The 11,813-nt window shown below is 40.8% G+C and overlaps 1 protein-coding gene across 3 annotated transcripts in view; it reads left to right on the plus strand.

Moving 5' to 3' along the window:
- pcdh19 (protocadherin 19) overlaps positions 1-11,559 on the plus strand; it is a 57,627-nt gene extending 46,068 nt beyond the window's left edge. For all 3 annotated transcript variants that reach the window (XM_081382683.1, XM_081382685.1, XM_081382684.1), the window contains exon 5: positions 10,251-11,559. In XM_081382683.1, coding sequence (XP_081238809.1) covers positions 10,251-10,810 — 560 coding nt within the window. In that variant the 3' untranslated portion in view covers positions 10,811-11,559. The remainder of the gene's footprint in view (positions 1-10,250) is intronic.
- The last annotated feature ends 254 nt before the right edge of the window (positions 11,560-11,813 follow it).

The following is an 11,813-nucleotide window of genomic DNA, read 5'->3' on the forward strand; positions in this document are numbered from 1 at the left end:
CGCGTACAAACATTTTGGACCCGAATTTGTAATATGTACAAATTTTGTAAACGTATTTTCCATGTATACTTTATGACGTATTTTTTTGATTTGATCAAGAACGCAAACCAATGCCAAAGCTGTTTGTTTATAGTAGCTAGTTAGTTCGATGCTATTTTGTGTGTATAAGACAAACGTGTACAAACTTCAAAAAATTATCGCAACGGCAAACTTCAGCTGCTATCACATGTACACCTAAAGAAAACGACAAACTGAGTAAACTAAGCTTTGTGAATAGTTAAACGGTTGTTCATTCTATCAATAAAACAATATCTTTAAAAAACGGTATTACTCAGTCATGTATTCAGTTATATTAAATGTTTAATCAGGGGGAAAGCGTATCTCAAAAGCTAACAAACAGCAGTAGCATTTTCAAGTAACAGCGTATGGAAATTCTTTGAGAGAATAATAATAAAATAAAATAAATTACCATTCAGAAACGTTTAGTAAGAGCCGTGTTTGCGGAGGTTCTGCTTGACTCTCTTCATCACCGCTCTCTGGGTCTGATTCTGGCTCAAACTGATGAGGCAATATTGACACCATTACATTTGACCGGAGCACATGCAACTGTCGCCCGTAAAGGTAATGGGCGTGAAGATTCCGGACGCAGTTTAGCCAATTACAACACACCGGCCGAACTAACCAATCTGAGCTCATTGCCTCTTTCTGAGGGAGTGGTTTCATAGAATCAGGAAGTCAACCGGTCGTTCAAATGACAGAGGAGGAAGCGGCTTACAATAAAGGTGAAATTTATGAAAAATAAGGCGTTTTTTAACAAACGAAACACGAAGACATGTTATATTGCAGCCCATAAACACAATCAAGCAAAGAAAAAAGGCAGTGAACCACCCCTTTAAAAAGTTTGAGGTTCACTTGAATCCTTTATTCAGCAACGATGCATTGAATTGATCAAAAGTTACAGTGGAGACATTACAAATGATTTCTATTGAAATAAATGTTATTTCATCATCAAAGAGTTCGCAAAAAATATATTTCAATATTATAAGAAATATTTCTTGAGCACCGAATCAGCATATTAGAATGACTTCTGAATGATCATGTGACACTAAAGACTAATACTAAAGAGTAATGGCTGAAAATACACATTTGTCACAGGAATAAATTACATTTTAAAACATATCAATATAGAAAAGTTATTTTAAATTGTAATAATAACAATTTGAATTTTTTTTTACTGTTTTTACTGTATTTCTAAATCAAACAAATGTAACCGTGGTGAGCACAATAGACTCCCCCCTCCTCAAACATTTGAAAAGTAAGATAATATATATTGTATATATTGCAATGAATTATTCTTTTTATATTTCTCAGCTCAAATGCAAGCAGTAATTGAATGAAGAACTTAAAAGAATGAAGGTCAAGACACAGATAAATAGAAGGAAAACTGTACATTCATCCACCCACAAATCTATTTTTGCCAGCCCTGCCCTGAAGCAAGTTACATTCTCTAGGCTGGATGCTTTATGAATAGCAAATAAAGCCCTAATAGAAGAATATCTTATAGGCTTGCTTCAAGAAAAGAGGCTGGCCTGCAGATTTCAGAGGAGTTCACCGACTTTGGCAATGTGCTTCTCACAGATGATTTAATTTGCTGCAGCCAATGAGTTTGCGTCCTCCGTTACCCCCCCCCCCCCTCCCCACCCACCCAAACCCTTAACCCCCAAAGCCCAGCCCGTCCCCTCACAGATGTAATTTACTGTCTGCTTTGTCCCTCTCGCTCTTCTCAGACTCAAGGGTTTCTGAGTAAATTAGCTACATTGCTCGGTCAAGCTTAAACACAGAATACAGCATTTGTAACAGAGTATTTAAAGATGTCCTCCACAAACCAATCCTTTTGGAAAAGAAGAGCCGGCTCATGTGACTGTCTGCCTTAGGGTGCGTGCCTTGGTGGTTGCCAGATCTATGAGTCAGGTTAATTTGGGACTCTGGGGTCAAGACCACTACAATGGCCTTCTCTGTGATTTTCCAGAACTAATAAGCGAATCTGTCATTCCCAAACCCAGAGACATAATATCCTGTTTTCTGTCAGATATCCCCCATTTTTTATAATAGTGGGCTCTAAGAAGTCGCTTCACCCTATATTAGCATGCTATCTACTTCTCAGGCTGTGACACCATCCAGTGGAGAGCTATACGGGTGCAGTGGCACGGCAACAGGGAGATGACATCGGTCTCTGGTCATCCTCGGGGGATTCTAACCCATTAGTTCAGTTCAACTCCTCATAGTGGCTCTGAAGCGTTCTATAAAATAAAGAGCAGAAAGACAGTAACTGCATCCTTCATAATCAACCTTTTAATTTCAATGGTTAAATTAATTCAGATATACTGTTGACAATTATGACTAAACTATTCTTAGGCGGCGCTCACATATCGCGCATAAAAACGCGTCGAAAACGCTAGGCGCGCCGCGTTCTCCTTTTTCCAAAGCGATCGGGTGGTTGCGTTTCGGAGGCGTCTGTCGTTGCTAAGCTTGGTTCTTGTCACGTGACCTGCGGTGCGCTTGCGGCATTCTGAAAAGTTGAGATGTTTTTATCTCGATGCGGCGCGGACGCGCTTGGAAATAACGAGCGCGTCGCACCGCGACCGCGTCGCTTCCATTATGAGCGCGCATACCGCGCGGCTACATTTGAAATAACGAACTTGCGCGCGCAAAAGACGCGATATGTGAGCAGGCCCTTAAGATCCCTTGCCCACAAAATGGCTCCAAGACGTCACGTGTTGATACTTTCAGCTAAGGATTTAGTTTTGAGTAGCTTGAAAACTGTGGGCAAGCAGAAAAGCCCAGAGAGAAAAATAAAAAGAAGAAAACAATAAAATAGCAATAGCATTAATAATAATTTAGTAACAAATAAATGTAGAGAATTTGACATTTTGACATTATAATTGTTGCATTCTGCTTTCTAAAGACTTAAGATCATAAAATTAATCAAATTATTTTATGGTTTCTCATTTATACATCTAAAAGTACTCTAATAGTGAATAGAAAAGGAAACACTGTCAGCTTATTAGAAAGTAAATATGTATGTAAATATTTAATATTCATTCATTTGTCACTGTATTAATGGGTGTTTATACATAAACATATATAGCTACCTTCATATTTTAAGGAGGGAGTCTCTTGAAAGCAGGTCATATATTTGGTGGCCCACAAACTTTTAAAACCCCTGACCTAATTAATTGTAAATGTTAGCGAGCAATGGATCACAACAGGAGAATATAGCATTATATAAACTGGATTTGTAACAATTATATCGTAGTGCTATTGCAAACAAATAATGCTACAAAACCGTCCCTCAACATGAAGTAAAGAAATATTCTACCTGTGTGAGGCACATGCTCAGCTCATTACCACAGCATCAAGCAGTCCATTTGCTAACCTCCACCCTCCTCTTCTCCCACATAAAGCTTCAAAATGATTCATAATACAGCATCACAGTGTCTTTTTCCCTCATGTAGTTACACAGCTGCTAAGCAGATACTGTTTGTACCAATCTATATAATGCATTGTTTGTCAGCACCAGTGTAGAAAGTAATTCTTTAACTAGGACCAGCCACAGAGGGTCTGATGGGGCGGGAAGAGAGGTGGAAAGACATATTTTCGAGCTGTGCTACTAATTCTCACAAAGGCAGCGGTCAAAAAAAGAACCATGCAGCAGTAAACCACAGATATAAGTTAAGCTGTCAGTGTGTGTTTGAGATTATAGGAGTGCAGGTGGCTTCACTGAGGAGACTGGCTGTCAGACACACTTACCAGAGCGGGATAGAACAGACCCTGATTTACTTCCTGATAAATTGACTGGTACTAATGTTAAGACACAGAAGCGGGCACAGGGAACCCTTGATTTGCCATCCGTGTGACAGTCCTTAACAAGGCTAAGCAGCAGGTATAATATCCTCAATAATTAATATCCGAGCCAAAGGAAGACGGAGGATGTCAAGGTCACTTTCCTGAAGGAGTCACAGAAATTGAAGGTACAAGACAGAGAAAAGCAGATGTACAGGTGTAATAGAGAAACTGTTTTTCCAATGGTGTGAACGAGGGAGGAAAAAAAAAAGAGAAAGACAGGGAGCAAGCAGATGGAGTGAGAATCTTGGAGAGCTGCTCTAGATGGCAAGGTCTCTGCATGGAGTGCCTTCTTCGTGGCTCAGTGACGCATCCTCCTCCACTGTTTGTAAAAACAAGACCATCACACTCCATCTTGTGGTCCCGCAGGGCTGAGGGCTCGCGGCTGATTTATGGTGCACAGACTGAATTGCCTGGCTGGGATGACAGCAGCACTTGGACTCTCCCTCGTGGGAAGCCCCCAGTGTCTGCCTGGCTTGTTGTAGCCTGTGCATGGCAGCTTGCGATAGTGTTAGAGTGGAGACAACATGACCCCCATCCTGGACGGACGTGCTGCAATGTCACCCAGGACCTCCCGGTCACTTCCTGTGCCTCCAACGAATGACGCGAATGAGATGAACCATAGTTGCATGACATTTATTTAAGTCTCTCATATAGCCAAATTAACATGAACGCACAGTTTAATGTGCCACCTATTGCAAAGTGTGGGTCAGCAGAAAGGTCCAGCAATAATAAATAAATAATAAGAGAGATAAGTAAAATAACAAAATCTAATAATAATAATGTAAAAAAAAAAAAAAACATTATTACGGTTTCATTCTGCTTTCTAACGACTTGCAGGAAATCATTAAATTAATCACAAATGTATTATTTATTATTAAATAATAAATAATGTGCCATTGCCAAGTGCTTGTCCCACAAAGGTCCAGAGGTAATACATAAAATATAAATAAATGAGAGAAATAATAAATAAAAATAAGACAGGGACAAAAATAAGACAATAAAATAGCCATAATTATAATAATGACTAATAATAGTAGCCTGTTAAATAATAATAATAATAATAGTAAACAAGATACATAATTTAACATTACTGTTTCGTTTAGCTTTCTAAACACTAGTGGGAAATCATGAAATTAAACACAAATGTATTATTATAAGAATAATAAAAAAGAATGTGCAAAAGTGAGCGCCACAACCAATGTCTGGCCTCTCACTCCAGTATATTATTTCTCACAGGAGTCGGCTGCAGCTGAATCGTTTCATCAGTCTACACGGAACAACAGCAGAGAAAGACAAACAAGAGGAAAAATGAGTTTTTGAGGCAGAATGCATCTAAATATGATTTATATGATCATTATGCTCAAAACCGCAGCAAAACATGCTCAGGTTTAATATAGTTAATCTTTAAACCGATGCATCATGTTGCTCAGAATAGTTTGATTTATTAGGAACGTCTTGCTTGTTTCTTTGGCTGTTTCACCTTGTTCCTCAAAGAAATGACATTCTTTCCCCAAGCCTGTAAATCCAAAGAGACTGAATAGTGTCACTGTGAAAACTGCAGAGCCCCGTGGTTGCAATTTCTTCCCCAGTCGAGTGTTTGAGAGTGTATGAGCATGCCCACTTTCCCCTTACATACTCCCTGAGCCCGAGCCTATTTAAACAGGTACATTAGCTGCATTTTCTCTGGCCCTCTCTCGCATTACATCAACAATGCAGACCTCCAGCGCTCGTACACGGATTTTTGGAGAGAAAAGAAAGTGTGTTTTCCAAGAAGGAGCATAATAGCTTCCAAACAAGATGAAAGTCTGGCAGTGACACAAAAGATGTTCAGAATTTTTTTCCAGATTAAAAGCCATTCCTTTTGTTTTGGGTATGCGAAACTCAGCCCACCCACAAATTTAGCTCATTTAGCCATGTTTAAGATAACAGACATTTTAAATGGATTAAAATCCCTTTTTAGGTAGCAGTGTTGTCCAAAGTTCTGATTTCAGAATCTATCTATCCATCCATCCATCCATCCATCATCCATCCATCCATCCATCCATCCATCCATCCATCCATCCATCCATCCATCCATCTTGTCTTTCTGTATTTATGCATTGTGTTTGCTACATTAATTCAAAATCATGAACCGAATTGTTATTTAGAAGATATACCAGATTCAATTCTGAATGGAGTACAACCTGTTTATTGGTAGAGAGCAAAGCAAAATCTTTTTCAAATTCGCTGTGACCTCTGACCTGCCGGAGCTGGGGCTTAAGGAACGAGTTAAGGTTCTCTCTAGCCTCATCATGGGACAGAGTTCTTCTCTCATGAAGTAAACTGATGCCGTTCTACTACAAGCTGACAGCAGTGGTGGGTTCTTAGCACAAGAGCCTTTGCATTACAAGTGGACTATTTATTATTCTTCAGCTTTGCAGAATGCAGATAGTGGTACACATATTTAAAACAGTCCCAAATACCTTGTGCATTCTTTCATCCTCTCAGTGCAAAAATTAAATCCTAATATTTCCGATACTCAGCACTGCTGTGGGACTTTTTTTTTATATAAACTCTGTGCTTTACTTACAAATGTGGAAGAGTAAGAAAATATAGATGCTTCCGCCTCCAGCAAGAGCCAAGCCCATAATTAGGCTTTAAATCCTAGACAGCAAATGTTCCTTCTGACATAGTGCTCTGGACTGTATTTTAAGTCTTTTCCCGGAACTGATTGGCAAGCGTATTTTCCTGATGACTTTCAATAGACATTCTCTGTAGGAGGGCCGTCTCCCTTTTACTGCTCTCTTCTGCATAACTCAAAGATCAGCTGCATTGAAGCTTTAATTGCTTCACTTGTTGGCATTATATTTCTATCTCTCGTAGGGCAAAAAAAAGATAGGAAGAGATTCTTGTTTTGTCAGGGGTTGACAGGCTGTCATGTCTTACTGCAATTTGTTTTGTGGTTAGCGCAGATCTTTGAGAGAAACATCTGTGAGTTTTGTGGATAAACCACTGACAGGATGTGAGAGAGCTGTTAATGGCGTTCTGCTTTCACAGTGATGAAATTTACAAGAGAATCGCTCCATGGGGGTCCCCTTAAAGGACAGAGGCTGAAAAAGATGACAACATTCAATGAATGGATGTGTCCCTACTGTCATAAGGAAGGGGAATTGGAAAATGCACTCTATTTTTGTGTGTTGCCCATTCAAGAGGTGAACACGATTTGAATCTTGTTAGAGTGCCTCCTATTGATCCACAGGATGCAGATAAATCCATGCTTCTGTAGAAAAGCAGATTCCTATGAAATGAAAGGAGGAATTCTGGGTAGGCAGATTGCAACGTGGCAGGTGTGGTGTCCTCGGCACTCGCTCGCTCTGTATATGTGGATAATGGTGAGACTCACCCTTGTTGCTATGGTGATAACATTGACTTTTGGTGATGAAAAGCCCTTTCAAGATGTGGACTTGTGTGTGTGTTCACAGGGCTTGGTAATTATGGGCTAAATTTGAGCCACTTGAGATACCGTAGTCGATCCAGAGCTTTACTTTCCAATTTATTTTTTACTTTTTCAATTTAATTTCTCCATTCTCCCTGCTGCTCTGCTGAGTTTTAGTATGAGGAAGCATGCGTGTGTGACGGTCTGTGTGTGAATGGTGCGACTATATATGTGGGTCAAATCTAATAATGCACCGAGATACAGATACACAAGCACACAGGAGCTTTTATCTTCTCACATGTGTTGCAGGGTATCTGAAGTGTCTCCAGACTTAAGTTAGTAATCTGTCAATCTCATTAGATCACATTTTAAGGGTGACAGTTTTGGCTGTGGAGATCTTGGAAAGTAACGCTCCAATCTTTAAATATTGATTCAGGCCCCAAAGCTGCGTTGTCCCTCAGAGTCCTGAAAGAGCAGGAAAAGCAGATAATTAGTGATTTTAATTGGATGATCCGTCAAGCTCAGAGTTTCAGATGTAAATGTGTGAATCCTTCCCACAATCTCTCGCTGTCACCGAGGGCAACAAGTATGTAGCAAGGTCTCAACCCTTGGGCTGATTTACCAATAAGAAAGCTGACCAAACGTGTCACCAAACATCTGGTTGGAATATTATCTGTCTATTTTGGTTGATGGGATGTGAACTTGTCATTCAGTGAATTATTTGGTGACATTTAATCAACCTCTATATCAACATTCATCAATTTGACTTTGGAATGTAATGCTTAAGGCAAACTCATATATTGGTACCATATCAGTTATTTATTGATAGCAGAGATTTTTAAAACATTTATCAGTTTTGTTCTACACACACACACACACACACACACACACACACACACACACACACACACACACACGAATATTATAAATTATAATGCTATTATTTAATTTATTTTTTTTATGTATAAATATTGTGGTGCAATCAGAGTAAAGATTCAAATAAGAATTTGGATGCCTAAATAAACTAGTTTTAATATCAGTAATTTAGTGGTGATCAGCGATCTAAAAATAATGAGTATTATATTGGCCAGAATTAACAGTGCAACCCTAATTATGCTCTTTATTATTATTATTATTATTTGTGAGCGGTGCATGTGGAAACAGCAATCTGAGAATGTGATTTTGTTATGCAAATACCATTTGTGTGTATTAGCAAACATTTAAGCAGAGAGAGTGCCCTTGTCGTGCTTGTCTATCCAGATGGCCAATAATGAAATATGTATGGAGTCAAAAGGACTCACGCAGAAAGCTGTTTTGGGCTGACTGCTAATAAAAAGAGAGCTGCCTTGATTATCACAGATGCATCTCTTTTAAATAAAAGGGAATTGAAAGAGGCAGACAGCTCCTCAACTTGAGCGAGAGAGAGCTTGGCTTTTTTGTAGTTATAATGATACAAAAAGCAGCTTGAAAGCACTTCCCTCCAACACAACAAAGGACAGATCTGTAGTAATACGGACTCAGACAAATCCTTTTTTTTTAGTTCTTTTTTTTTTATTCCACAACAGCTTTAAAACATCATTACATATTAATAACTGCCAGCTAGATGACAGAGACAGAGCAAAATGTTCAGCATTTAACAATGAGGCTACTTTGCCAGTGTCCCTCACTGTGAAATCTGTGATTGCACTGTCTAAACCCTCCTTTCATCAAGCCTGGCAACAGAGTGAAACAATTACTCACAAGATGGGGATCCACTTTTGATTTAACAATGCACCCTTTAATTGGTTTATTAAAAGGCCCTCAAAAGTTCTAGCATTAAAACTTGTTGAAGAAATAGTGCCAGCTTACATTAAAATGGAGCGGGGCTCTTCAGCATGCCAGAGTCTTTTTTTTCCCCCCTTTTCCAGCTCTGACATGTGCTGGAAAGATGAAAGCCCCAAAACAAACCATGCCTGAAATCCATGAAAGAAACCCCAAATAAGCAGAATCTGTGCAAATGGCACAGTTTAGACCAGGGGTTCCCAAACATTTCCATTCCAGGACGCCGCCTAAACAAGCATCTTTCTCAAGATGCACGAACATATTTTTAAGTGAACTATGGGGGGAGGGGGGGTTTAAAAAATAAACCCATGACAACAAAGTACTGTTTACATGAATAATCCATCATACACACCACTGGTTCTCGTTTGGAGCATTAGATTAGATGAAATATGTCCATAGCATTTTGAAACGCGCTCGCTCTGGTCTGCGCTGCGAGTGTTAAACTCGTTGTGGTGTTTAGCCCAGAAAACGCTCTCATGTTCGTTCTGTGTGTACATGTAAAATGCTTTTTACAGACATATTTTTCTTGTGTTGGTAGGTAGCCAAATGCACATAGGGGAACGCAAAGAACGCACTCTTACACTCATGTGCACTCATGTCTCTGAAAGATAACAGCGCTAAGTTGAACAGATAAACAGACCTGAAACAGCTTTTTGTGACATTTGAATTCTCTGGTGTAATGCGAACGAGTTTCGTTAATAATGTGCACCAAGCAGCTTAATAATGAAATGAGCCCCTCTGAGACACAGAAAACGTTGCTTTTACAAGTTGCACGCCAACGCTTCACTATATAACATGCAGCTAGCACAAATACTTATACAATTAAATCACAGCATTTAGGACTTGTAAATCATAAGCAATATCGCGCTATTTCTATTTAATGTTGGTATATCGTGCAGCCCTAGTCTAAACTGCTTTGTGTGTGTGTGTGTGTGTGTGTGTGTGTGTGTGTGTGTGTGTGTGTGTGTGTGTGTGTGTGTGTGTGTGTGTGTGTCATTTACTGAAACACAAATTTAGCTGCAGCCAAGTGATTGCATGCACAGTTTTAAAAGCCCTGGTTTAGACAACAAAACTAACTCCTCCTCTCTTTCTCTCTCATTTTGTGCAGATCAGTCAGAGGGGTTCCACTGCCAAGACGAATGTCGTATCCTTGGCCACTCGGATCGCTGTTGGATGCCCCGGGTGCCGATGCCAGCGAAAGTGAAGTCTCCCGAACACGGCCGCAATGTCATCGCTCTGTCCATCGAGGCCACAACCGTGGACGTACCTCATTACGAGGACTGTGGCACCACCAAAAGGACTTTTGCCACCTTTGGCAAAGATGGGCCGGACGAGGAGCGGGCTGAACAGAGGGGCAGGCGGCAAACGGCAGAGCCGGCCGTCTGCAGCCCCAAGACCAACGGCACAGTTCGCGAGGCCGGAAATGGCCGAGAGGCCGTTAGCCCCATCACCTCCCCAGTGCACCTGAAGAGCCCCCAGTCCAAACCACCCTCCGCTTACAACACACTGAAATGCCGGGACGTAGAGCGCATAGCCAACCACAGCCTGCTGCGGCAGCCGGAGGGGAAGGACAGTGAGCCGGCTATGCGGGAGATCAACACGCTCTTGCAGGACGGCCGTGAGAAGGAGTCCCCCGGCAGCAAGCGGCTGAAGGACATCGTGCTTTAAACGGCTCCCACGTGTACACAGAACGCATACGCTACTACGAGTGTGTGCCGACGTGTGCGTGTGTGTATATTTGTGTGCTTTTGCGAGCGTTGAGCCGAACGGGCCTGGGGAAAGAAGGGTGAGACACATGTGCAGCACAATGTATTCTCCAGAGACCGAACAAACTAAGTTGAAAATGTGTCTGCGAGCTCAGACTGTCATCGTGGCTTGGTAGTAACAACAACGCTTGTACGTTCGTCGCAATCGTCTATCTGCAGTGGACAGGCTGGTTCCTCTGTGCTGCGTGACACGCTCCACCCTGCCCTCACGTCTTGCCCTTAGAGGAGAAAGACCTTCCAGGGCACCGCCAGTGACACCTGAGTAAAGTCATGCCTTGTAGACTCGAAAGAGACTTCTAACTTTCTTCTAATGCCTTCTTTGGTATGCAGTTTTTGCTTCAGCTGCCAAACCGCTCACTGTTCCCGAAGAGGACGTGGGTCTCTCTGACGCTACAGATTAGCGAGACTCTTCCCATATGACATAAGCCGTCCAATTGCGGGAGAGCGCACAGGAACACTCCCTCAGATTTCATTTCATTTCAGTGGCTTCTCACTGGTCTGATAAGACAACCCCTCTCTGTTTCCCTCAAGATATTCCAATGTCAGCAAACCATGAGGTCATTACACTGCTTATTTTTTATCTCTGATGGAGCTAAATGAACTTGCGCTATCAGCTCAAGCTCGCCGAAAAACTGGAATAGGGAGAGACCGATCCCCCAGACTTACAGCCATATATATATATATATATATATATATATATATATATATATCTATATATATATATATATATATATATATATATATATATATATGGACAAAAACAAGGAAAAAAAAAACATAAGACTTGTTGCTTTTGAAATCTCCTGTGCCCTTTCCTGATTGTAGCCAGTGGAGCGCAGTTTACTAGAACTTCGTGCTCTGGTCTTGTACTTTTTTGGATTTTGACTATGGGGCTAGGATAGAAG

The sequence above is a fragment of the Scardinius erythrophthalmus genome (assembly GCF_964197995.2).
Source record: "Scardinius erythrophthalmus genome assembly, chromosome: 13".
Classification (NCBI taxonomy): domain Eukaryota; kingdom Metazoa; phylum Chordata; class Actinopteri; order Cypriniformes; family Leuciscidae; genus Scardinius; species Scardinius erythrophthalmus.